The sequence below is a fragment of the Condylostylus longicornis genome, unplaced genomic scaffold, assembly GCF_029603195.1.
Source record: "Condylostylus longicornis isolate FDR11 unplaced genomic scaffold, ASM2960319v2 ptg000013l, whole genome shotgun sequence".
Lineage (NCBI taxonomy): Eukaryota > Metazoa > Arthropoda > Insecta > Diptera > Dolichopodidae > Condylostylus > Condylostylus longicornis.
This window is the reverse complement of record NW_026577982.1, coordinates 15392100-15417065: the sequence shown is the minus strand read 5'-3', so window position 1 is coordinate 15417065 and position 24966 is coordinate 15392100. Positions and strand designations below refer to the sequence as shown.

General features: G+C 25.3%; 4 protein-coding genes across 7 annotated transcripts; 1 reads left to right on the top strand and 3 right to left on the bottom strand.

The window, feature by feature from the left end:
- Positions 1–1517: 1517 nt before the first annotated feature.
- On the top strand, positions 1518–8237 carry LOC129605621 (myrosinase 1-like). 4 transcript variants are annotated; one of them, XM_055515497.1, is made up of 8 exons: positions 1518–1579; positions 2126–2387; positions 2470–3003; positions 3117–3448; positions 3503–3605; positions 3670–3773; positions 3831–3946; positions 7982–8237. In XM_055515497.1, exons 1-8 carry the CDS (start codon positions 1557–1559, stop codon positions 8026–8028), a joined length of 1521 nt encoding a protein of 506 aa, XP_055371472.1. In that variant the 5' UTR covers positions 1518–1556; the 3' UTR covers positions 8029–8237. The 4 variants fall into 4 exon arrangements, with proteins under 4 accessions (XP_055371472.1, XP_055371473.1, XP_055371471.1 ...); XM_055515498.1 differs by lacking the exon at positions 7982–8237 and adding an exon at positions 4004–4182; XM_055515496.1 differs by lacking the exon at positions 7982–8237 and having other exon boundaries at positions 3831–4179.
- LOC129605622 (myrosinase 1-like) lies at positions 4186–6632 on the bottom strand. Its single transcript, XM_055515500.1, has 8 exons — positions 6556–6632; positions 6130–6382; positions 5801–6058; positions 5465–5740; positions 5079–5413; positions 4921–5023; positions 4536–4639; positions 4186–4474 (listed from the first exon to the last, which is right to left on the bottom strand). Exons 1-8 carry the CDS (start codon positions 6618–6620, stop codon positions 4354–4356), a joined length of 1515 nt encoding a protein of 504 aa, XP_055371475.1. The 5' UTR covers positions 6621–6632; the 3' UTR covers positions 4186–4353.
- Positions 8238–9712: 1475 nt separating the features above from the next.
- Positions 9713–17407, bottom strand: LOC129605443 (G2/mitotic-specific cyclin-B3). The gene is made up of 9 exons (XM_055515219.1): positions 17207–17407; positions 12348–12599; positions 12020–12287; positions 11459–11934; positions 11079–11319; positions 10782–11012; positions 10535–10690; positions 10279–10465; positions 9713–10130 (listed from the first exon to the last, which is right to left on the bottom strand). The coding sequence occupies exons 2-9, from the start codon at positions 12428–12430 to the stop codon at positions 9910–9912; spliced, it is 1863 nt and encodes a 620-aa protein (XP_055371194.1). The 5' UTR covers positions 12431–12599; positions 17207–17407; the 3' UTR covers positions 9713–9909.
- Positions 17408–18759: 1352 nt separating this feature from the next.
- On the bottom strand, positions 18760–20511 carry LOC129605568 (uncharacterized). Its single transcript, XM_055515413.1, has 3 exons — positions 20259–20511; positions 19516–19754; positions 18760–19447 (listed from the first exon to the last, which is right to left on the bottom strand). Exons 1-3 carry the CDS (start codon positions 20280–20282, stop codon positions 19063–19065), a joined length of 648 nt encoding a protein of 215 aa, XP_055371388.1. The 5' UTR covers positions 20283–20511; the 3' UTR covers positions 18760–19062.
- Positions 20512–24966: the final 4455 nt, after the last annotated feature.

Sequence of the window (24966 nt, the reverse complement as noted above, 5' to 3'; positions counted from 1 at the left end):
GAAAAGGCAAATTTTTGACAAGTTTCTATGTTAAAATTAGAAGTTGAGGCTCTTCTCAGAGAAATTAAAGATTTGTTTATAAATTATGATGTTTTATTTTTTTTATAGAACAAAATTTTTTCGTGGTTTTCGGTCCTCCTCCGCGGGAATTATTAATTTTCAAAAGTTTTAAAAAGTCAATTATCGGTTTTCTACTTTTTCGGCAATATAATAAATAATATGTTCTAAAGAAACAACAAGTAACAGTAAATGTCCTTTCGTTCAACCATATATTATGTACCCTTCTTCCGTAATTAAATTTTGTTCACAGTTCCCTTCTTCCGTAATTAAATTATTTAATCAATCTAATTTTAATATTCTAGTTTTTTAGTTAAATATTTTATTATGTAGACTTAAAGTAACTTAAAATAAAAGTAAAACAAAAAGTTCTACAAAATTTAATTTATGTGCTCTTTTTACAAAACGAAAGAACGGAAAACATACTCTCTTACCAACTGTTTGTATTTGATCAACTATACAAAATCCTATACTTAATTTATATTTCTTGTTATTTTATTTTATTATTTTCGAAAATGAAGTATCTTGTTTTATTTTATTGGCTATTGCATTGAGTAACAGTCAATATTTTAGAAATTTTTGATAGAGGATTTTTTCTAAAAGCAAGTCTCTATACGCAAATCTGTATGCGTTTATGAAAAAATTAACTAAATAAAAATAATAATGCTTTTAATTGCAGCTTAATATTTCAAATATTTGCCATAATTTCAGTCTAATTTTTCAGCATAGCTATTAGATGCTAAAAAAGTATTTATAAAAGTAAGAGATGTTTATTTTCTTCAAGTAAATGATGATAACAATCTGACTAAAATTAAATTTTTTAAAAGCTCTTTTTTTATTTTAGGCAAATAAAATTTAATACTGGTTAAAAATATAAATTTTTACTTACTCTACTGACACTTTTCGACCGTCGAAGTACGTTCATAATTAAATTAACGTTATATTATACTGTTAATGAATTTTCACCAATATTCCGGTAGCCAATATTCAATTCAAAATGCTTGGATGCCATAATGAATCTCAAATTAAAACAATGAAAGAAGTTAACGATGGTTTTTAAAAAGCAATTTGATCTAACTGCGATCCGTTTTGTTGCAATGTAGTTGAATTGTAGTTCAGTTTTTTATGAAATTAATACAATAGAAATTTATTAGCAAAGTTTCAATATCAATTACATAGGCTAATATCTGAATGCCAATCAAACAATAATAACAACATTAATGACGGAATTTATAAAAGTTTTACATATACGTATATATATACATATTTTTTTTAATTTATTTATTTTTGGCAATTTATTTGTGAGATTCTATTTTATATCGCATTCCTTAACTCTTTAAAAAGCTGATAATAACTGAGAGATTAGAATGTATAGATAAATAAGAATTTGTTGAAAGTTGATTCTACATTTTCTAAGTTTAAGTAAGCAGTTTCACTTTTGCTTTAAAGAACAATAGATATTAAAATATATTTACATTTACCTATGTAAAACTCTTATAATGAAATCACACTTGGAGATCATGTAATAATTTATAAACATTAACAGTAATTTATTTTATTTATTTTAATTAACATTTTATTTTCAAGAAAATTCGGATTTTAATTAAAAAATAAGTAACCAAATTTTAATAATATAATAAGTATATATAAGTGGTTCTCTCTTTCGATAATACCTGCATAGGTGTAAATTTTAAAATGTGTACCTATTACATTAGTATTACGCCATAGAACAACGAGATTGAGCACAATTATTTCAAAAGCTTTTGGGGAAATACAAGAGAATTAATTCTCAGAGAATTTGTAGTTTTTGCATTATAATTAGGAATAATAAAAAATTATTTTTTTTTTGACCTTGTAAGCTTATCTCTCATTATTTACTTCATTTACTTGCGGTTTGTTAACGATATAAAATTGTATTTGTGAAATTAAGTAGTTGATCCCTTTACTTTTTATATATATATGTATGCACCTAAATGCCTGCCAAATTTGTCGTACATAAATTAATATTATTGAGTACAAACAATGTACAAAATCAAAATTTTATTTATCAAAAATTCAATATTTTCAGATTACTTTCAACAATCTTGTTAATTAATGTGCAATTGAGTTCATCAAATGAAAGAAAATTCCCAAAAAATTTTGTATTTGGCTCATCCTCTTCGGCATATCAAATAGAAGGAGGTTGGAATGAAGATGGAAGGGGTTTAAGTATATGGGATGTTTATACGCATGAAAATCCAAATAGAATTGCAGATCGTTCAAATGGAGATATTGCAGCAGATTCATATCATAAATTTGATGAAGACTTAAAAGCTATTAAAGAATTGGGTGTAAGTAAATAGATTTTGAATCAAATTTACATAAATACATACATAACGTATGTTTAAGTTAATTACGTATTTTCTATGTTAGTTAGAATATTATCGTTTTTCAATATCATGGCCAAGAGTGATGCCTTTCGGAAATAATTCATTGATAAATGAAAAGGGAATAGAATATTATAATTCTATAATTAATAAACTTTTAAATGCAAATGTTACTCCAATGATTACTATGTATCATTTTGATTTACCTGAAGAATTAAATAAGATAGAGGGCTTTTTAAATCCATCAATTATTGAATATTTTAAAAATTATTCAGATCTTTTATTTGATAAATTTGGAGATCGTGTTAAACATTGGGTAACATTTAATGAAGCTTTTTTTGTATGCCGTCATGGATATGGTACAGCTGAATTTCCTCCAACAATTAGCGATTCCGGAATATCGGATTACAAATGTATTGATAATTTGTTAAAATCACATGCTGTTACATACAAACTGTATAAAGAAAAATATTTTAAAAAATATGATTCAAATGGCAAAGTTGGTATAGCATTAAATGCTAGATTTTTTTTTTCTGAAACAAATGATACTGAATTGGTTAATAGAGGATTGGAATTTGAAGTAAGATTCCTTAAGCAATTAAATATTATAATTAATTTTAAATATTAGAAATTAAAATGTTAATAAACAAGAATATTCATGTTAATTACATATTTAAATCTTTTATATTTAAGCTTGGTATCCTTGCTCAACCAATTTTTGGTCAAAATGGTGGATATCCCGAAATTGTTCTTAAAACCATAGCTGAAAATGACAAAAAAGAAGGTCTGGAATTTCCAAGACTTAAACAATTCGATTCAACTTGGTTGAATTTAATCAAAGGAAGTGCTGATTTTCTAGGATTTCAGTATTATAGCTCAAGAATGATATTACCGATTTCAAGTGAACTGACTGGAATTTCCTTTGAAAAAGATGCTAATTATAATATAACTGGAAATCCAAAATGGAAACCTGGCATTACAAGTCAATGGTATTCCGTTCCTGAAGGACTTGAATTGATTTTGAAGTAGTAACAATTATTTAAAATTATTTCATTATAAATTTATAGTAATAATTTTAGATGGATTTCAAAAAAGTATGGTGATATTGAAATTATGATAACAGAAAATGGATGGGCTGATAAAGGTGAACTAGAAGATGACAGCCGCGTTGAATTTTTAAGAGTAAATAAAATTTTCTGTTTCCTTTAATTTGCTAGATATATTCGATTTAACAATTATTACTTAGGATCATATGGAATCTATATTGAATGCTATTGAAAGTGGAGTTCGTGTGACCGGTTATCTACCATGGAGTTTAATAGATAATTTTGAATGGAATGCTGGATATACGTAATACTTTTTATTGATAATTTCAACTTTATAAAAATCATGTTCAAAATATTTTAGGCAAAAATTTGGTTTGTATGGTGTAGATTTTTCCGATCCAAATCGGAAGAGAACTCAAAAGAAATCGGCAAGATACTTTAAGGAAGTAATTAAAACACGAAAGCTGATAAATCAAGGTTCAACAAAAAATATTTCATTTACTTTCATTTTAACTGTTTTGATAATAATATTAGGCATTATGGCAACAAGATAATTTTCGTCAATAATTTCATCGTTATAGTTGTTCAACTCCATCATTAGTTCTATTTACATTCGAACATTTCTTTTTCAATTCGAATTTTTACATTTCTTTTTCAATTCGAACAGATTTCAATTATTTCTTATTGTTTGATATTTTAGGAAATTATGTACATAACGTATAAGAAAATTTATATTTGTTTACAGTAGTGTTTATTAATAAACTCAAATTGAAATTATCAGAAAAATTAAGCAACTCAACAAATTCTTAAACATAGTTCAAAACAATTTTAGAAAGTTGATTGATATCTGCCTATCTAATGACTAATAAACTCCAACCTTTTTTTTATAAGTTTGATGATACTGAGTGACTTTTAATAACATCTGTATAAAATTTGGCAGATTTCTTGGCTATCCTTTCTTTATTTGGACTTGACATATTAACATAATAAAGTCCAAATCTTTCTCTAAAATAAAAATTTTAAAAGTAAATTATATATTAAAGCAATTTTATGGTCATAAACTTACGTGTATCCATAAACCCATTCAAAGTTATCTATTAAGCTCCAAACTGTGTATGCAGTAACGTTACAACCTTGGTCAATAGCATCTAAAATAGCATTAAGGTGATCCTATATTAAAATAAAAGGAGAAAAGGTATAAGATTGTTATAAAAATGTTACAAATCAATATGGGTAAATATAAAAAAAAATTTTATCAAATATCGTTAATTAGTAAAGTTTTTCACGATACCCAAAGTAGTATACAATCTTAAAAAAATCATAACTTATATTGTAACTTTGTAGAGATGACGTATTTTGATTTAAATTAAAATACATTTTAAGTAACCGCTTTGTTTATCATATTTCTTGAGCTAATATTAAACACTAGAAAAACCAGATAATTTCCTTACTTTAATATATTGTATTCGATCATCATCATTTAATTGCCCGTCATCAGAAAATCCGTTTTCAGTTATCATAACTTCCACATTGCTGTACTGATCTTTAATAAACCTGAATCAAAATAATAAACATTAGTTGAGTTGTAATTTTAAAAATTACTATTTACCCTAGTAATCCTGTTAAGCCGCGAGGTACACTGTATAACCAAGTTGATTTAGCTCTTTTCCATTGTGGATCTACTGTAGCATTTATTCTTGCATCTCTTTCTAATGACGGACTTTTTCCTTTCGGTGACTCAACATATTCAATGTATCTTGATGTATAATAATTCAATCCTAGAAAATCTGCGGATCCTCTTATTAAATTTTTCCAATCCTCGGACATTGTTGGAAGTCGGGACCAGGCACGGCCTTCACCTAAACTATTCCGTCCAATTTCTTCAATCAAAACTTCAGGGTATCCTCCAGCTTTACTATAGATTGGGTGGGCAAGCCAGCCAAGCTAAAACTAACTTGTTATGACAATAGAAAAGAAAAATTATTTATAACCAACCATAAATTGCATTCCCCTATCTACTATACTCTCATCATTTGATTTTGAAAAATAAAATCTACTACTTATTGTTATACCAACTTTTCCTATTTTACCGTACTTCTCATAATATTTCATTCGATATAACCGATAGGCCATTGCATGAGCTTTTATGGTATGATCCAAACATAAATAGTTAGCAATACCATCGGATTCAATTAAAGGAGGATAAGTTGCTTCACCATAACCAGGATGACAATAATCAAATGGTTCATTAAAAGTTATCCAATATTTTACCTTAAATATTAAAGTTAAAATATTTTTTCAATATAAAATAAATTTAATAAGGCAACATACTCTATCTCCGAAATGAATGTACAGAAGTTCGGCATAATTTTCAAAATACTTTAAAAATAGGGGATTGGTGAAACCTCCTATATCAGTTAATTTTTGAGGTAAATCATAATGAAACATTGTTACCATTGGTTCAATATTATTTTCTAGTAATTTATTTATAACATCATCGTAATATTTTAAACCAGCCTTATTCAATGAAGAAATATCTCCTGTTGGCATAACCCTTGGCCATGATATTGAAAATCGGTAAAAATCTGACTAAAATAAATATTTCATTAATTTTTTTTTAAATAACAGTCGTCAATATTTTATTAAATAACGTAACATACCCCCAATTCTTTGATTATTTTCAAATCATCATCGAATCGATGGTATGAATCGGGTCCAACATCTGCATTTGATCTATCTGCTATTTTTTCTGGATGTTCATGTGTAAAAGTGTCCCAAATACTGAGACCTTTTCCATCTTCATTCCAACCTCCTTCAATCTGATAAGCAGAAGTTGATGTTCCAAATAAAAATTTATCAGGAAATTTTCTACTTTCATTTACAGATTCTATAACAGCATATGAATTACCGCCACTTATTGATGATATTTAAAAAAAATAAATGAAATTAAAATAATAAATCTGTTGACTATGTTCATGATACATTACGGGTTTATTTGTATTTAATGAGAAATTGATAATTAATAAAATTTAATAAACGTTTGCTTATTGCTGCCCTCTAATTAACCTGTGTTCCCATTAACTTACCGGTTACTGATAATACAGAAAATTTGAAATAATAAAAAGATTTTTTCTATTTTAATTCCTTCCATTTTAATGGTATCTTTCAGTTACAGCGATGAAAGTGAACTAATGTTCTCTTTTTGAAAATGAATATTAATTGAAATAAAATTTTCCTATTTTTTTATGCATCTACTTGTCTCTAATAATTGATAATTAAACTAAATATCAAAACAAAATTATGATAGTACTTGTCATATTACTGATAACTGAATTATTTAAAAAAAAAGTAATATAGAAATACAATTTTAAAAAAAGCTGATTGTGTAGATTGACTGAATATTGTAGAAAAGATGACCGAATTGATAAAAAAATAAATGTAAAATTTTGGCACAGAAATTTTAATTCTGCGAAAACTATGATAGGGTTGCCATTCTGAATCTCTTTTTGACCATCTTCTTTAGTCTTTTGCAAATCAGAATTTATACTTTTCCAATTCGATTTGTGCTCATTTTTTCACCTGGATTTTTAAAGCTACAGATTTTTTAAAATTAGTTGGCTTTTATTTTTTATATTGTATTACATATGTTCAATTTCATCAAAATTTTAGGAACTTTTGTTGGAAATATTTCTTGTTGTACAAAAGTAAAAAGTATGTATATTTAATATGACAATTAACATCTTTTATATTACTTAATACGTGGAAAAATCCAATTTTGAAGAATACTCCACAGAACTTGAAAAAACTTTACAAAGCCCAAAATGGTATAAGAATATTCGAAAGTATTATAACTTAGAAAAGAAAATGAATGATCAATTCAAACCTCTTAGAAATATTAAACAAAACCCGCTAAGAAAAAAAAGCTTCATCTATTTTCTGATAGATTCAAGAACTTTCAAAATTTTTAATTTGAAAAATCAGGTAAATGAAGTTGATTCGTTTTCTTAAAAGATAAAAATTACAAATGTAGTTAGAATTAAAGAACAAAAAATTACTTTTGCCTTCTAAGTTTTGGTTTTTTTTTCTTAAAAAACTGTGGCTTTTGACACCACATAATGAAAAGACCGAAGGCTCTTTTAATTTTGTATTTTGCATTCATTTTTCAATTTGTATCTAGACTAATGAACATGATATATGGAAACAATTTATACAATCAATATTTTACATAGGTAAGGGACAAAGTACACGGCCAAAATATCATTTTTATACAGCACAGAAAATTTATAAGAATATAAAAATCATTCATGATACAAAAACGAAGAATAAACCTTCAAAATATCGTAAACCGTATTTAGATTTTCTTTAATTTGTTAATAATTTAAAATTTTATTTTAAGATTTGCAACCTAAAATTAATTTAAATTATGTAAGGCTAATAAAATACAAAACATATTCAAGAATTATAAAAATTTGGCTTTCAAGACACACTGTTATTTGTTTATATGCATTTCAGGATGTAATACAAACTGCAAGTTATACAAGAGAAGCGGCAATGATTGATACTTTTGAAAAAAAATATTTAACTAATAAAATTAAGGGGAAATATTATGGTGGAATAGGGAAATGGCCTCTTGAAAAACGTTGTCGGTTGGGTTTATTATTACTTTATAAAGCAATGAAAATTATTGTAGACAAAAAAAATATATCGAATAAATTTTATTAAATTCAGTTTAATAAAATTAAGAAGTTTTTCTTTAAAATTACTTTAACATGAAGGTTCTAGATAAAATCTTAAAAGCCTTTTCACACCTGCCTGTCTAAAAATTTGCAGAAGCAATATTTTTCTTTTGCACATTTGTATCATACTTAAGTAACTCCTGAATATTCAACATATGTCTGTTATGGCTCTCTCCTTATTTTCACACTAGCTACAATAAACTTCATTTTCGAAACGCTATTTATGCAGATTTCGCACTTTGGATATATCGCACACGCATTATTTCTAAAAGATTTAGAACTAAATTATCGAAAATTCCCTATATGTATTCTAGTAATTTAACAATCTTCCATAAATTTCTTTTTAAACTTTACCGGCATCTTTAATAAAGAACTGGCAGAACAATCTTTTGATTTGTAATTGATTCTGAAAAATAGAATTTCAATTGCAGAATATTGTTTTTTATTCATTCTTTTTCAAAAATTAGTCTATAATAAATTCTATAATTTTTTTTCTCTCTCAATAGCTATCTTATATTTCTTAATCGCTTAACAACTAGACATATAAAATTTATTTTATTTAAAAAAAATGTTTTTTAAAATACTATGCACTAAATTACATGAAAAAAATTTCTTGAAAATCTTTTACAAATCTATGAGATTAAAATATAAATTAATAACTATGTATGTATATAAAATGCTAATGTAAGTTTGTGAAATATTTAAAAAAAATAATGAAATATAATTAAATCAAAATGTCCTTTTTCCAACTCTTTTAACTCTTATAAAATCTTATGTAATACTGTCTATTTAAAAAAAAAAATAAACAAAAAAAAAAAAAAAACAAAGCAAAAAAAAGTGAAAAACATACATTTTTTAAATCGGATTTTGCAGCATTTTTTGGTGTGATAATAATAATATAATGAATTACAAACATGATTTTAAATGATTCACGTGTAAATGAAATGAGTTCCCTTTTGGATAATGTCTTATTACTAAATATTTTTGTTGAGAAAGAATTGATTGAACGTGCATTATTTCACAGATTTCTTACCAAAATATAAAAAAACTGCAATGCAAAGCCCTACTGAATATAAAATAAATAACGCTAAATAATGAGTAAATGAGTTGGTAATGAATCACTACAATCATATTCGGAGTTCCGATATTATATCTATTTTGTGGATTAAAAAATCAATTGAATGAATTAAGTCATTAGATCAGACATTAATATAAAGTTAAAAAAATATATATAATTATAAATGCATAAAAAAAAATATTTATATTAAAAAAAAAATCTATATAAAATGAATTGTAAAAAATAAAACAGAAAACAAAAACAAAACACACCAAATATGGTTATTTTTCTTTCAAACAAAAAGCAACATTTTTCTAAAATAAAAAATAATTAATTAATAACTTTTGGCTATTCTCAAAAAATTTACAATATTGGATTTTTTTTTGTAGTAGATTTTTTTCTATATTGATCTAATACTGGAATTACAATTTTAAATTAGAGTTTCACAAAAGGACTAATTTGTTTTTGTTTTCATTTCAATTTTTTTTTTTTTTGCATCAATGTTTGTATGTACTTAATCATTAAAATTCTTAATACTATCATTTTAATTCCGTCTTGCATTTCAAATTTTTATTTTATTATTTAATTTTTAAAGCGTGTCGTTTTTCAAATAATTTAAAATTTTCTGAATACATCAATATGAACCTCTACAATTTTAAATTATCAATTTCGCTGATATTTTGCTCTTCACCAAGTAATCCTGTATTTTCAAATAGTTTCTCATTTGTAAGTAATGGAATTTTAGAAACTTCAAAGAATATCTTATGTGAATATTTATTACGAATAGTTTTTATTGCATCCTTAGGTTTACGGTTCAAGCCAGCATTTAAAATTGGTATTATGTAACCAAAATCTGCGACTTTATAGCCTGTTGAAATAAAAGGCAGTTTATTTTTTTGAAAAGAAAGAAAAACTAACATGATAATAAAGGAACAATTCATAACATTAATTTTATATTCAAAACAATTTTTTGTAGTTTTGTAAATTTTAAAATTTCAAAAATCATAACTTATTACCTGAATAATATTCCAATGTTTTTGTCCATGGTGATTCTTTACATTCACTATTTTTCATTTTCAATGCCATAAATAGAGCGGCACATGCTAATTGCGAATCACTTAAGCTAACGGTTGTGTAGTCCATTAATGAGAACTCTAAAATGTATCTAGCTAAAGTTAAGGTAGGCATTGCTATTTTGGAAGTCTATAAAATTAAAAAGAAACATTTAATTTCAGTTCAAAAATATTCGAATAAAATAAAATTTATACTAACTCTTGCATATCGTCTGAGGAATCTATATGACAGTGGTATACTTAAATCAAAATCAATTGTTTTTAAGACACTCATCTCCATTCTAATCAGTTCTTTATGCAAATACGCTCCATCGCAAATATATAAGAAATCATCAACAAGTGGCGGGGTTCTCTCCTTTTGTTTTTTTTTTGTAAATTAAAAAAGTTACAAGTTTTACGCATATAAAACATAAAGTAATTACAAATAATAAATGCAGCGAACTTACATCAAATTTACTTGCAATGAATAATGATGCTGCCCCTAATAGTTGTAACTTATCTTTCTGAACGATTACTTTGGTTAAATAGAGATCAACTAATTTTACAGCTAGATAGACAGTTTCATGGTTTAGTTCGAACGTCTCTTGTACTTCAACCATCCAGTCAACGAGCAATGAACGCATCCACTTAGTTATATGTGTTTGCCTTTCCATGTAATCATCAATTGGAAAGAATGCCTATAAAATAAATAAAATTTCATAAATAATTTGGAGTATTTCTTTAATGATTTGAAGTTTCAGTACTTCTCTTCTTTTCATATAGTTGAAAATATCCATTGCATAATGAGACACTGCAAATGGATCGTCCCAATTTTCTTTATCGAAATCTATTACTCCTTCGGGTACCTCATGTTCTGCTTGTTTTAATGGAGAGGGTGTTAAAATACGATTTTTACTTTTTTTATCATTATCAATTTGTTTGTCAATTAAAGATTTTCGTTTGGATTCTAATGATAACCGTGACACAGATTCTCCCGATAACGGGCTTTAATTTGAATATAAGAAAAAAAATTTTTTGCATTACTTTAATAGTGTACTTATAACTATCTCAAAATCATATTTTTAATCACCATATATCAAATATCAAAGAGTTAACAAAATTTAATCACACAATTGAAACTTACAATTCTTCTAAAGCCGACATATACAACGTATCTTCAGTCTTTTCAAATTCATTTGATATTCTTCGTGTTTTTGCATCTAAAGAAACTCTTCTGCTAGGTGCATATTTTGGCGGTGGAATGTTGACATTTTTTAAATACTGTGGTTGTTTCTGATTGTGCTGCTTTTGATCTTCCAAATGAACAGAACTTTTTACCGAAATTTCTTTTACATGTTGCCCTTTTTTATGATGCTCTTGCTGCTGTTGCTTTTGAGCATATTCGAAACATTCTTTGGCTTTAGTATTGTAATCTGATTGTTTCTTCAATTGGTTATGTATGGCTGAAAGTGGTACAACAGACGATTTACTACTAGTAGAAGTAATAGTATTTTCTTTTATTTTGGCAGCTCTAGTAACAACTTTGTTACTTCGTAATACTATTCCGGTTTTCTTCACTTGCTGTTGTTGTTGTGTATGAGTTAAGATTGCATTTTCGCTCTGTAAGCATGGCAAAAAATTATATATCTAAATGGAACCTTATATAATTTTCAACTAAAAATATTGAAAATAAAGAATTCCCTACCTTGGTTTTAAGAATAACACCTAGAGCTTTGTTATCATTTTCGATTATTGTTGTTTTTCCAGAATCCTGTGATGCAGATGCTTTTGATTTCTTGTGAGTTTTATCATCATCCAAGTGTAAATTAATAACATTATTAGTTAAATTTCCCAATGCAGACCGTTTAATTTTATCATTTTTCAATGGGCTTAAATCAGCCCTCCTCTTAGAGCGAGTTGTAATTTGATCTAGGTTTTCTTGAGAATTTTGTGCTTTAGGAACAAATGCAACACTTGAAAAGAAAACGACATGAACATTCTTTCTTTTTCAATGCAACAGTTTTTATTCTTACCCGGAAGTAATGGTTTTCCTTGCTAGTTGTGGTAAGGAAGATGTATTCACAACAGAACTTCTTCCACTTCTTGTTGGCGCCATTTATTTAGTTTCAAATGATATTTTTTCCTCTTTTTTTAAACAGCAGGAGCGTGTTTATTGGTTATAGCGACTAGATTTCAAAGCCCCTCTGTCTTTCAAGAATATTATTGCAAAATGTTGGAATAAACAGACATATATGCCTGTAGTTTAGTTATGAAATCTACAAGTACTAAATAAAAATTGTATAACAAAATATAAGATTTTTTCGAAATTTTTAAAAATTTAAAATAAAATTAATTACAATCAGAGAAGACAAATTTATGTATAAATTTATGAAAATTAAAATTGAGATAGGCATGCTTCGAATTTTTTAATTTTAATGTACAACACAATTTATTTGAAACAAAGAATCAATGCTAGAATTAAATTTAAGGTTCCGTCCCACTTACTTACATTATTTTCAACGAACCATTCCTTTTTAATTTTGTGTTTTGATTTTTTTTTTTTAAAATAAACCAATTCGATCAATAAATTAACTTACGAATTTATTAAAAACTTAATCCAACAATAATACATGACTAACAAATAATAAGCAATAACAATATTTAATTTTTAAAAATAAACTTCATAATCAAATTCATTGATTTTTTCTTTTAATTAATATAAGCGTGTAAACTATATTATTTTTATTTTCCCCCTAAAACTTATCAATATTTTTTAAAAAATATTAACGTTCCGAATAAAATTAAGATAACATGACCGCCAAATCTGATCGACAGATGACTGACTAAGAGCAAAAAGTATTTTTGATGTAATTCTTAAATTTCAGAAGAAAAAGCATAAAAAAAACAAAATAGTAGTTAACATTTTAGGTCGTCCTTTTTTATAACATTTTGATTTCTTAAACTTCCAAATACCTTCTAAAGGTAAAAAAGGGACATTCCATGCACAGAAGTTTTTTTTTATTAAACAATAAACAAGAAATAAATAAAAATAAATAATAAATCTTGGGTAAATTTTTCTTCCTTTTTGGAATAGAAAGGTTACCAGATATTCTTAAAAATTTAAATTGCAATGCAAAAATTTTGGTAGTTTTAGTAATTGGATTTTTTTTTAATAATATGTAAATAAGACAATAGAACTTCGTTCGTGATTTAGATGATTTAATATAAGCCATAATTCGGAAACATAATTTTTGGGATAATATTGATGAGAAGACTTGATATTCATTTTTCAACTCATAGGATCTTTTTCGATCTTTCCCGATATTTTTAATAACCGAGTAATTCAATTCATCTAATGTTAGCTCTCGTTCTCCTGACCTTTTTGTAGTTGCCATTCATAGAACTATAATTACAGGAAATATGAACTCGCCAATAGAATATTGAATAACATTAACAAGTTCAAAAACACACTTAATTTCACACTAATAAAAAACAGAAAGACCTTATAGTTAATTTATTCGTTTCTATTTGATACATGTGTTGTTATTTTAGAAATTTGTAATATTTGATTTTATACAGTTTTAAATAAAATGTAAAATAAAATGAAAAACAAAATAAATAAATAAAAACGATTTTTGTTGTGGACGAAAGTTCTGAATTGACACGACTCATACATCTGATACACTTGGCATCTCTAAACTCAACAAAAAAAAAAGAAACTATTTGCTTATTGTTCCATTAAATTCATTTTTGTTATTCGTATCCTTAAAAATACCCTTCTTTTTTTTCTTAACTTACAAAACTACATAAAAATTTACGTTTCCACATTTATAAATCCTTTTCAAAAAAATAAATGGAAAATAGATTTTATTAAATTCATTTTAAAAATATTTTTTGGGGGAAATTTATGTACATACAAACATATTAACTAAGAAATGACAAAAAAAAACCTACCTACCTACGTTTTTTTCCCTATTTGTTGTTCGCATTAAGTCAGGATAGGTGGAAGAAATAGATAAAGAACGGGAAGATTTTTCTAGGATGATTTTCTTTTGCTCTACTATGCCTGTTTTCGTAAATTTTGACACAAATACAATTTAAATACAAGAGCATTGGAATTTCAACAGACAATTTTTTTTGAATATTTCAAAATCAATGAACAAAATGTTATACTTGTAATTTATAATATAAGCCCTACGAGTGTGTCATAGAGGTGAATTTCAGGTAAAATATATCCCTATAGTGGAAAGAAATATCAATTTAATTAACTTTTAAAATTTTAAGTTTTATAGTCTGGGAAATTCTCAACATAGTGACTAAAGATTCAATAGTCTTTAAAATACTTAATGTTTTCATTTAAAATTTATTAAAAAAATTTGAATTATTTAGTGCAAACAAAAATTTTAATGCTGAGTTTCAATTTCAAGATTTTCGAACTTCAATCTATTATTAAATTGAATTTATATTTATAAAAGCCCGACGGCGTGAAGACTTTAATTTAAATTAAAATAAGTATAACAAATGTACACATATTTTTTTATAATCTAATTTTACTGTCCTATCTATTATTACCTTTTTCATTAGTAGGTACTTAAACTTGTCTTGCATTTTGATAAAAATTGAAAAGTTTTTTAAAGAATTTTGTTTACTATTTTGTATACGCTTATTAAAGTCACACAATTTGTTATACATATAAATAGAAAGTTAAGTTTATTCAAGAATTTTAAAGAAATCAAAGTACACAAAATTTTTTGTTAAATTATTATTGAATTTCTGAAATAAATAAAAACTAAAACTTTTTATTTAGGTGAAATTTAATTAAAAAAGAATAAGGTTCAGGTTTGCAATGTATTTAACATATCCATATCAGGTTTAGCCCTGATATTTGGCTTATAATTGTAAATCCAAACATAAGCCTTTGGGCATAGCGTTATTATTTATTTAGAGAATGCGACTACGTATGCGTTTACAAGGTGAGATTACCATTCGAAATCTTCTTGCTTACATTTGTAAAAGAAACAAGTTTAATTTTCGTTTTATGAATTTTGATTACCGGCGAATTTTATGTTAACTTCATCCTAACTCAAACTTTACAACTTTTACGTTTTGTAAACGTATTAAGCTGTTAAAAAAAAAAATTTTTTTAAGACCTATCTAGGAACTTTGGAAACAGATGTCAAAAAATGTTGCAGGGATTTCGTAAACATTTTCAATAACATGTCGCACAATCATATTTGGAACTCGTACTGGTAACACACTTTTCAGTAAAACAACATTTCTCATTTTAAAAAGCGATTTGTGTGCAGTAAATACAGACTTCTGAGAGCTGTAGCCCTCTACATAACATATGGGTACACATAATACTTTTGCTAAATTGGTTCGGCTACATTATAAACTTTAAGTCTTTACTTGTTACAAGAAAAAAAAAATATTTGCAAGTACTAATTCTCACATTTTTTTTTTTTTTTATATATTAGTAGGTACATAGGTTGATATTATACACTTAAATTTTATATTGTTGTTCTTTTTATTTTAACTGCTTCATTGTTCGTCTTTAAAATTTTAAGGTGAAAAATAAGGCAGCTGTTCAATCGTTTTTTTTTCTCTCTTTATTCTTTAAGGAAAATACTTAATACATACACTACATACACATACTGTATGTCGAGATATGAGCATATCTACATACATATTGCATACGATCGTACCTATTGTTCAGTACAACTAAATAAAAATTGTTCTTAATTTGAAAAATTAGTTTGCGGATCATAAACTGAATAGACTGGAAAGGTTGAAGAACTTCAACGATTTTTTTTAGCAATTTTTCTTTATATATATACATATGCATACATATAGTGAAAAAATATATATGATCTTAATAAAATTAAGAAGTTTAGATATAAAATTCTCTAAAATTTAGTTATGAAAATTTTTTGAACAAAAAAATAAGTTATTTGCTTATAAAATAGTTAAACAAGTTGGAAAAACAGTTTAAATCAGAAAAATTGGCATATAAGAGAAAAAGTACCTAACTTAGAGAAATAGACCGGTATTGGGAGGATGTATATGCATTTTTTCTTTATTTCTTAATATTAAAATAGATATTTAAAGGGTTTATACCAAAATGGGTAGTATGTAATATACATACATATACATAGGTATACACATGCAGTACCATTTAAAATCGCGCCTTTTTATTTCAGTACTATAAATTATTTAAAAAAATATTTTGGAGCACTAACAATTCTGTACTTAAGCTATTGCGCAATTCAAATGCGCGTAATCACGTACCTACACATATTACAATCAACACACTTCACGGCAACGTGTAATTTAGGGAAAACATTCGGAAATCTTATTCCTTTAATTTCATTGTAATTCTATTGGGATTAATGAATTTGAAAATATCTCCAAAATATTTTACAAGTTTAGTGACAAAAGTTTTATTTTCCAAAACCCATACTTCTTAACCAAATTATGCTTTTGTAAGTAGGTAAGTTTTATACTAGGATATATCCTTTTGATTCCGCGTAAGCTTTTCTATTACAAAAACCGGAAAATAACATCGAAAATTTAATATCTGCAAGTTCAGTTTAATTTGAACACCAAACACGCCTTTAATACCTACATAATCTAAACTGAAGGTTTTATATGTGCGTTTTTAAAATTTGATCAGGTACACGATTTAGTAGCCAAATTTTTATTCATGTTGATTTGTGCATTTCCTTTACATTTACATTTGTATTACATATGTATTTGAAATTTCTTATCTTTATAATGTAAAAATTTTTAAAATTAATTTCATTTATTTATGAAAACACGCCATATTTTATGAAACTTGCTTAGCAAATCCTTTAAAAATCACTGTACATCTAAAGTTTGAGTAGCTTCTTACCTTTGAAAAAATTTATTATCCTTGCATCACCACATTTTTCCTTTTGGAATGTTAACACACAAAGCACAAAAACTTTCTATTTTTCAATTAATATTTTATTTTTTAATTTTATTTTCCTAAAATTAATACAAATTTTGTTCTAATAAATTAATTATGGCTATTATTTACAGTTAAAAACAAAAATTAGTCGTTCGTTTTCGTTCGTTCGTCTAAAATTTGGATTTAAAGTATGTATTTGAAAGTTCAAAATTGATGTTGTTTGGATATTTAAAATCGATTATTAAATAGCATTGCCAATTATGTCGCAACTTGTGTCACAATTTTTTTAATTGAATTTTCTAACACGTTAAATAAAATTTTTTAATTTTTTTACATGGTAACTATATTGAACGGGAATTGATATTCTCCCGCCGAAATGAACAAAAAATTAGATTTAAAATTTAAACCTAAATCGAGAAAATATTACTTTTTGCATTAATCGAAAAGAACACGACTAACTTACAGCTTAATTATGTATCTGCCTTTTTACTCGCGTTTTATTCACTTTCAAATCAAAATTTTAATGGATATTTAATTTTTCCAATAAGATTACCAAGTTTTTCAATTTGATTTTTGTATTTTTTCTCAAATTATCGACTGAACATCTCACTTTCAAAAACAAGAGAATAAAAGTGAATACATTTTAGAAAAAAATGAGATACGTAATACCGAATAATTCTTCTTACATGAAAATTACATTATAGAAATATATAATAGTTAATCACTTTCTCCTCATTTGTCAAGTAAAATAACAGGATGGACGATCAGTTCCTGAATGCTAAAGAGGACGTAATTGTGTAATTGATTTGTAATTATAAATATAAATATACATAGATATGCAGTAATAGCTTTAAGAAATTTGACATATTAGAAATATAAGTTCTTATAAATGAAACCTTTATACATAACAACCGACTCTGCATCTGTAATGTATCTGCGTACTAATCTTCGGCATCTAAAGATTTTAAAAGCAAAATATTAAAAACATTTTAGAACTAGAATAGCACGTATTCGAATCATATGGCAACATACTCTACCGATTCAATCAAATTTCTAAACTGTCAATGAGCTTGTTTACATAGTGTTAGTATTTGTCGTTAAAACGAAAAGTAAATTCCAAAACGGAATCGAAGAATAAACTTGCTGAAGATGATTATAATTTTGATTTATCTTCACTTCCCACAAAAATACCATTCAGCCCATTCAATTTTGATGGCTGAATGGCATTTTTGTGGAAAGTTTGTAATCGTAAATAATGTTGTGGGAAGTGTCTGTCAATCTTTGTAGAAAGTAACCGTCAATTGTATGGATGTGTCATTATTTATGATTACAATATTGTGAATTTTAAAAATTTGATTTTAAATACAGTAATTCCTCGCTTAGCAGAGTTCAGAAGAAACAAGTCCTTTTTTTTGTAAAAATGCAGTTTATATTTAGTGTATATATATAAATTCATAGTTTTTATAAAATAATTTTATCAATATTTTTTTATATATAAAATTATTTGCGTTTTCTGTAAATTTTGAGATAATTTTTACTGTCCATCAATTAAAATACATACAAAATTGAATAAATATGGACTTATTAATTGTACCACTGTACATTATAATAAATATTTTACATTTGTATAATAATGCTAATATGTATAAGTATATAAAAACAAAATTATAAATTTTAAGTCAAAATATTTGATGTAGTTTGAGATTACTGACATATTACTGGGTTTACTTAGAACACGTTTAAATGTTTGTATATATTGCACAGAAGTTTTTTTTTAAAACTAATAACTAGAATCAAACTTAGCAAAACATTTTCTATTATATAATTGCGTCGTACAGTGTATTTATACTAAATATACAAAAGAAAGTCAAACCGACTGCAATTAAATCCATCCTTGGCACTTCATATTTCTCGCATATCTGACTAAAAACATATTGATTGAGCACTCCCAATGTAAAAAGTCCATATGCCCAAGGACTATCATATTGCACCGCCAAATAAAGTAAGACACATAAATTAAATCCCACAATAATATCTATCATTATATGAAAACTGTCTCCCTTGAAAAAACTCCATACTATTGGTATTGCTGCTGTTAATGCTGGTATACATAACAAATTAGGCATATTTCCGTAACCATTTTTTAATAATAAAAGTTGTGAAGTCAAAAAAGGTACAGAGCAAGATTCAACTAAAATTGTGCTTAAAAAACAATTATGTATGTATTATTCGTTTTTTTAAGGACGTGTACGTATTATGTATATTCTTACCTAATTTTGCAAATTTTTCTAACTGAATCACATGGTTGTGGATGTCCATAGTAAGCTGCGCCAATTAATGAGTGACCAAAAAGCATAATATATGAGGCAAATGAAAATGGGTACTCCGCATTACAGTATTTTAATGTCCAAGCTGAAGTTCCTGCTAAAATTAAATGCGTTATACAAGTGGATGCACTTAAATGGCCATTTGCAGGAGTATCTTCCATATTTTCTTGGAGTTCTTTTTTCTATAAAAATTTTTGTTTTAGATTTCAATACTTGTTACAATGGGAAAAATAGTTTATTATTTTGCAATTCTACCTACACATTATAAATTATATATTTGAATCAAATTTTATTTTATACATTAATATACATGTATGTATGTTTTACAATACATGTTAGTGATTTGCAAATAGGTTATACCTATTTATTTGAGTTCATTTATTTATATCAATTAGAATCATATTGCGTTGCAACAAGTAGGTAAGTGGCTATACATATTATCTATATTCGTTTAAATATGCCTATAGTTATTAGAGAAATTATTATAATGTTTTTCATCATATTTATATATTTTAAGGAAAAGACTCCATAATATTATGATGGAATTATATCAGTATAACCAAATTAGTAGAAACCAAAACAAGTTGAAAAAAGTAAAAAATAATTATTATAAATGCAATCATAGGTCCTTTAGTGTTTTCCTAATACGCATTTCTGAAAAGCCTCAAGTTCAAAAATATACTTACATTTTTATATCTTGGTTTGCTCATATTGGTTCCTTTCTTCTTCAAAAACTATTGTTAACTTTGATTTGCATTATTTTTATAAGTCTTATTTGAAACGAAAATATTTTTCCATTTAAAATATTTAATATGTAAATTGTATAAAAAATATGCGTATAAAATTCGACCGAAAATTGTTTTCCTTTTTTTTATTTGTAAGCTAATAAATACTAAAAACTAATTAAACTAAATGTTTTATAAAAGCTTAAGAAATTATTCCATTTAACTCTGTTCTAACCATATTTGGTTAATAAATTTTTATATTATTATGTTTTTTATTCGAGAATACAAAAACATAAATACAAATATGCAAAACAATAATATTTGCGATTGGAACTTTAATTTCTGAAATGACATTTGGGACATTGTCACAAAATTACTAATTTTTTGACAACCGGGCTAATAAGTGTTTACGTTTTTTTAAGTTCCTCATCTACTGTAACCTACAATTTGGTTGATTGACGGTCATGACTTTAATAAACTAAATGGTGTTTAATGAAATGATTAACGTCTGACGGTCACTTCCCACAAAAATACCAATCATTCAGCACCCTTGTTTTTAAAGAGTCAAAATGGTTTTTTTTGAGGGGCGACCGTCAACCGTTTGTTTTGTTATTTTTTGCAAACATGATTTTTCATTTGCAGAAATATCTGTTTTAGTTTTATCTTAGTGCAGAAATTTTTTAACTAAGGTGAAATTTTTTTTTTTGTTTTATTTTTAGATTTTAGTTTCTAATTAAATTTGCAAAGAAACGAAAAATAAAGCGAAAGGGAATCAACATAACAATTACAACATTATGTAAACTCCATAAATATTTTATTAATAACTCCATTTTTTAATAACTCCATTTTAAGCCCTCTATGAATAGATAGGGAAAGCAATTCAAGCAGTTCAATTTTTTTCCTAACCGTTAATAGAGGGCTTCAAACGTTATTTAGCGCTATAATTTATATACAAAAATTATACAAATCGAAATTTTCAGTTTTTCGTATAACATAAAAATTTTTGTTTATATTTGATAAATATCTTGAAATTTGACGTTTATCACCTATTTATAGTTTTCTCAACTTTTCCGTCTGGTTTATTTTTTTTTTCTTTTTGTGAGAAATTACAATATTGTTTTCTCTTTTCAAATTTTATACTAGACACCTATTGAATTCAAGCAATCTTTACTAAAAACTTTTTATTTTTTACAATTCAATTTAGATTAAGTGTCCAATAACCATCACCATGTACCATATATTTATCGGACATCCATAAGTATTTTACTGATTCTACATAATATGTTCACAGTCACCAGTTGTGATGATGGATTGGTGAAAAGGAAATGTAGGTCGATAAATCACATCACTTCATTATAGACTTTATTTTTGTATTTTATTATTTTAGCAAAAATTACATTGGAGAAGATCTAAACTTCTTGTTAAACATCTTAACTTACAAGAACAATACTCTAGTAAAATTTTCTTTAAATTTTAAACTATCTTCACTAGACTTATTCTCACGGAGAACACACGTATGTATATAGGCACGAATAAATATGTGTAAAACTGATTGCAAGTGATAATTATTATTAAATTAATTTTTTCGAAGTAAATTAATTAGGACAATTCTAAAACTTAATTATTACATAATTCTTGAATTTCTCCATTTAAATCATGTGTATTACAGTGTAAAAGATGATATCTCCTATATTTTTATGATATCCTATAACTGTTATAAAATTCAAAATACAACAAATTCAATATATTTTTAATATTAATTCAAAAATTTATATTTTTTCAATATATTTAATCATAGCACTTGCATAATTGAAATTATAAACTTCTAATAAATTGTTACAATTTGTTAATTAACTGCATCACCTAATTACTTACATTTTTATAATTAACTTGTATATTAAACTTATTTTTGCTTTTGACAAAATATCTTGTAATAAATTACCTGTAATCTAATTAAAACATCTTTGAAGCTCAATTAATCTCCACCTAATTATTACCTACATCCTACATTTTAATTAATATGATCCCCACGATTTCATCGCTTCGCTTATATAGTCCAAAGTTTATATATATATAAATTTGGTATACACTTGTGCTTGTATAATATAATATATTTATAACTATTATAGCATACGAAAAGCCGATGAAAAGTTAATTTGTCAGTCTTTCTGAAATAAATAAAGCGAAGTGTAATTAAAATATACATTCATATAAATTCATATGTATATATGTATGTAAAAATTTTAGCTTCTTTTTAAAATAATTTTTAACACCTGTACATCAACTATTATAAAATATTGCTTCTAATAAATAACATAGTAAAAATAGGTAGAAAAAAGAAATTAAATGCAGAGTTTCAAAGAGTTTTCTATACGATTATACTTTTGTTTTCCTTTGCAATCTCTATTACAATAAATTATTTTGTTAAAAAGATAGTAAAGACAAATTTTTTAATTGCTTAATAAATTTTTTTTAAATAAAAATTTTGAATATAAAATTGCATATACATACATATATGTATTGGTAAAATATCCAAGCAAAATTCTCTATTTTCCCGGATAATCCTGAATGCAAAGTAAAACCGCAAGAACAAACGCTATAATATGTGTATTTTTCTATTTTAAATTTCAGTGTAAAATTAAAATAAGAAAGCCTACAATAAAGAAGACGTTTTTCTTAATACCAATAGAATTTTAAACAATTACATATAATAAGAATTTTGGAAATAAATAGCAATAAATCTAATCTAATTAAATTATTAATACTATGTGTTCGATGTACTTTAGTCGATGCTATTATACTTTGAGTTCAACACTATATATATATATTAAATATAAGAGTTAAATAATAACTATTAAAAAGATAGTGTAGTAGATACTAGATTTAATTAGCAACTACTATTATTGGTATTATTACTATTGTTGTGTTACTTAATTAATAAAACTCATACAACGTTTTATACCAATGGAATAACAATATTGTAAGACAAAATTATTTAAAATAATTAAATAAGGTGCAATTTTTTTTATAGATCGCCCAAAAAAAAAATTACCAAATCAATATTATTTCTCCGAATACAACAATATATCACTACTATAAAGTGGAAAAAAATCTTGTTACATAGTATAAGCGTTTTGTTAAAGTCATTTGGTATTTAATAAAATTTTTATTACAAAATCTTGATCTCTTTTAAATGAATCGGTAGAAAGAAAATAAAAGAAATGTATTGAAGAAAACGCTTACAGGATTTTTTTCATAAACATGCATACATGCTCAACAGCGAAATAAAGCGAAAATAAAAATAGATGATCAATCTTTCTTCCTTAAGATTAAAAATGTGAATGAATATACACACAATATTCATTGTAATTGGATTTTAAACTAATATTCAGTATTTTTTCAGTAAATTCAACATAAATTTAAATGATTATTTAGTGTTAAAAGAATTGTAAATGTTTAAATTGTGTCTTCCCATTGATAATCGTTTAATTTATTTTTATTTGCAGATTAATTTGAGTACACTTTTATGTTATAAATTGGTTTATGGTGTAATAAAATCTATTTAGTTAAATGTTATTTAAAATTTAATTTAAAATCGCAACCCACTTAAATTCATTTGATCGCATTTTTGATTGTGTAAACGGAAATTAATTATTTGTTGTTACATAAATGATCGTACATGCGTCACTTGAAATAGTAAAACGAATTAATTGTAAAAAATCTTGAAAACATGTTAAGAAATATTATTATTTAATTTTGTAAACACTAGTTTATGATATAAATTAGTGTACTAAGACCTACTGATTTGGGAGTGAGCTGATGCTATTGTACTAAGATCTTTTTTTAAGTTGGCCAAATCAATTTTTTTTTAAAACTTAATTCAACAATAATTGTATTAAAAACTTTTTTTTTTAATTTTCGAATTTTTTTGCATCTTGAGCTCATGAAATAGTTTATCAGAATCCATATTATGACAACAATATCAAAATACTTAATGGAATTAAAAAAAAATTATTAAATCAAATAACTTAAAATATGTATAAACTAATTCCGAAGGATTCAAGCTGCCATGGTGACTCAATATCAATGGAACATTTGAAACTTAGAGAAAGAAAATATGAGTATAGGAATTTGTATCTTTAAGAATAGAAATTGTAAGCTACAATTTTAACATCATTACAAATTTTTTCACAATTAATTTTCTTTTGATTTTTTAAACAATTAAGCGATTTAAAACAAACATTTTAATTTTTTTTCCACAGTTAAGAAAAAATGTAAATTAACAGAGGAAAAAGTGAGAAACAGAGACCGATAAAAAACATTGAATTTTTCAAAATCAATTAAGAAAAATTAGCAAAAAATTTGATAAAATTAAATAAATTTAAAAAAAGTTAACTTTTTGCTTGGCTATTTTTCACCTAATTGTGACCCTTATTTATTACGCGTTGTGTAATTTAAAATTTAAATAAATTTTATACTCTTTTAAAAAGTTTGGTTTTGTAAAATTTGCTATTGTGAAAAATGTTTTATATTGCAAAAACATTTGCAAAAAGTGCTAACAATTAATAAAATATCACATACACACATTATACTTTCAAATTATGTACACAAGAAAATGTTTGGCATAAATAGATAACAGTGATATGATAAAACTACTTTGGCATATAAA

Excerpts from the sequence above, each read along its gene's own strand:
- LOC129605621 (XM_055515496.1), top strand. The coding sequence starts at position 1,557 with ATGAAATCACACTTGGAGATCAT. Across the intron at positions 3,449-3,502 it reads GGACTTGAATTGATTTTGAA|ATGGATTTCAAAAAAGTATG; the intron begins GTAGTAACAATT and ends TAATAATTTTAG. Across the intron at positions 3,774-3,830 it reads GAATGGAATGCTGGATATAC|GCAAAAATTTGGTTTGTATG; the intron begins GTAATACTTTTT and ends AAAATATTTTAG.
- LOC129605622 (XM_055515500.1), bottom strand. The coding sequence starts at position 6,620 with ATGGAAGGAATTAAAATAGAAAAAATCTTTTTATTATTTCAAATTTTC. Across the intron at positions 6,383-6,555 it reads TTCTGTATTATCAGTAACCG|TGGCGGTAATTCATATGCTG; the intron begins GTAAGTTAATGG and ends ATCATCAATAAG. Across the intron at positions 4,475-4,535 it reads GAATGGGTTTATGGATACAC|AGAAAGATTTGGACTTTATT; the intron begins GTAAGTTTATGA and ends TTTTTATTTTAG.
- LOC129605443 (XM_055515219.1), bottom strand. The coding sequence starts at position 12,430 with ATGGCGCCAACAAGAAGTGGAAGAAGTTCTGTTGTGAATACATCTTCC. Across the intron at positions 11,935-12,019 it reads GTGTTATTCTTAAAACCAAG|AGCGAAAATGCAATCTTAAC; the intron begins GTAGGGAATTCT and ends CCATGCTTACAG. Across the intron at positions 10,466-10,534 it reads TCCTCAGACGATATGCAAGA|ACTTCCAAAATAGCAATGCC; the intron begins GTTAGTATAAAT and ends TTAATTTTATAG.
- LOC129605568 (XM_055515413.1), bottom strand. The coding sequence starts at position 20,282 with ATGAGCAAACCAAGATATAAAAAT. Across the intron at positions 19,755-20,258 it reads GCAAACCAAGATATAAAAAT|AAAAAAGAACTCCAAGAAAA; the intron begins GTAAGTATATTT and ends AAATTTTTATAG. Across the intron at positions 19,448-19,515 it reads AGAAAAATTTGCAAAATTAG|CACAATTTTAGTTGAATCTT; the intron begins GTAAGAATATAC and ends TTGTTTTTTAAG.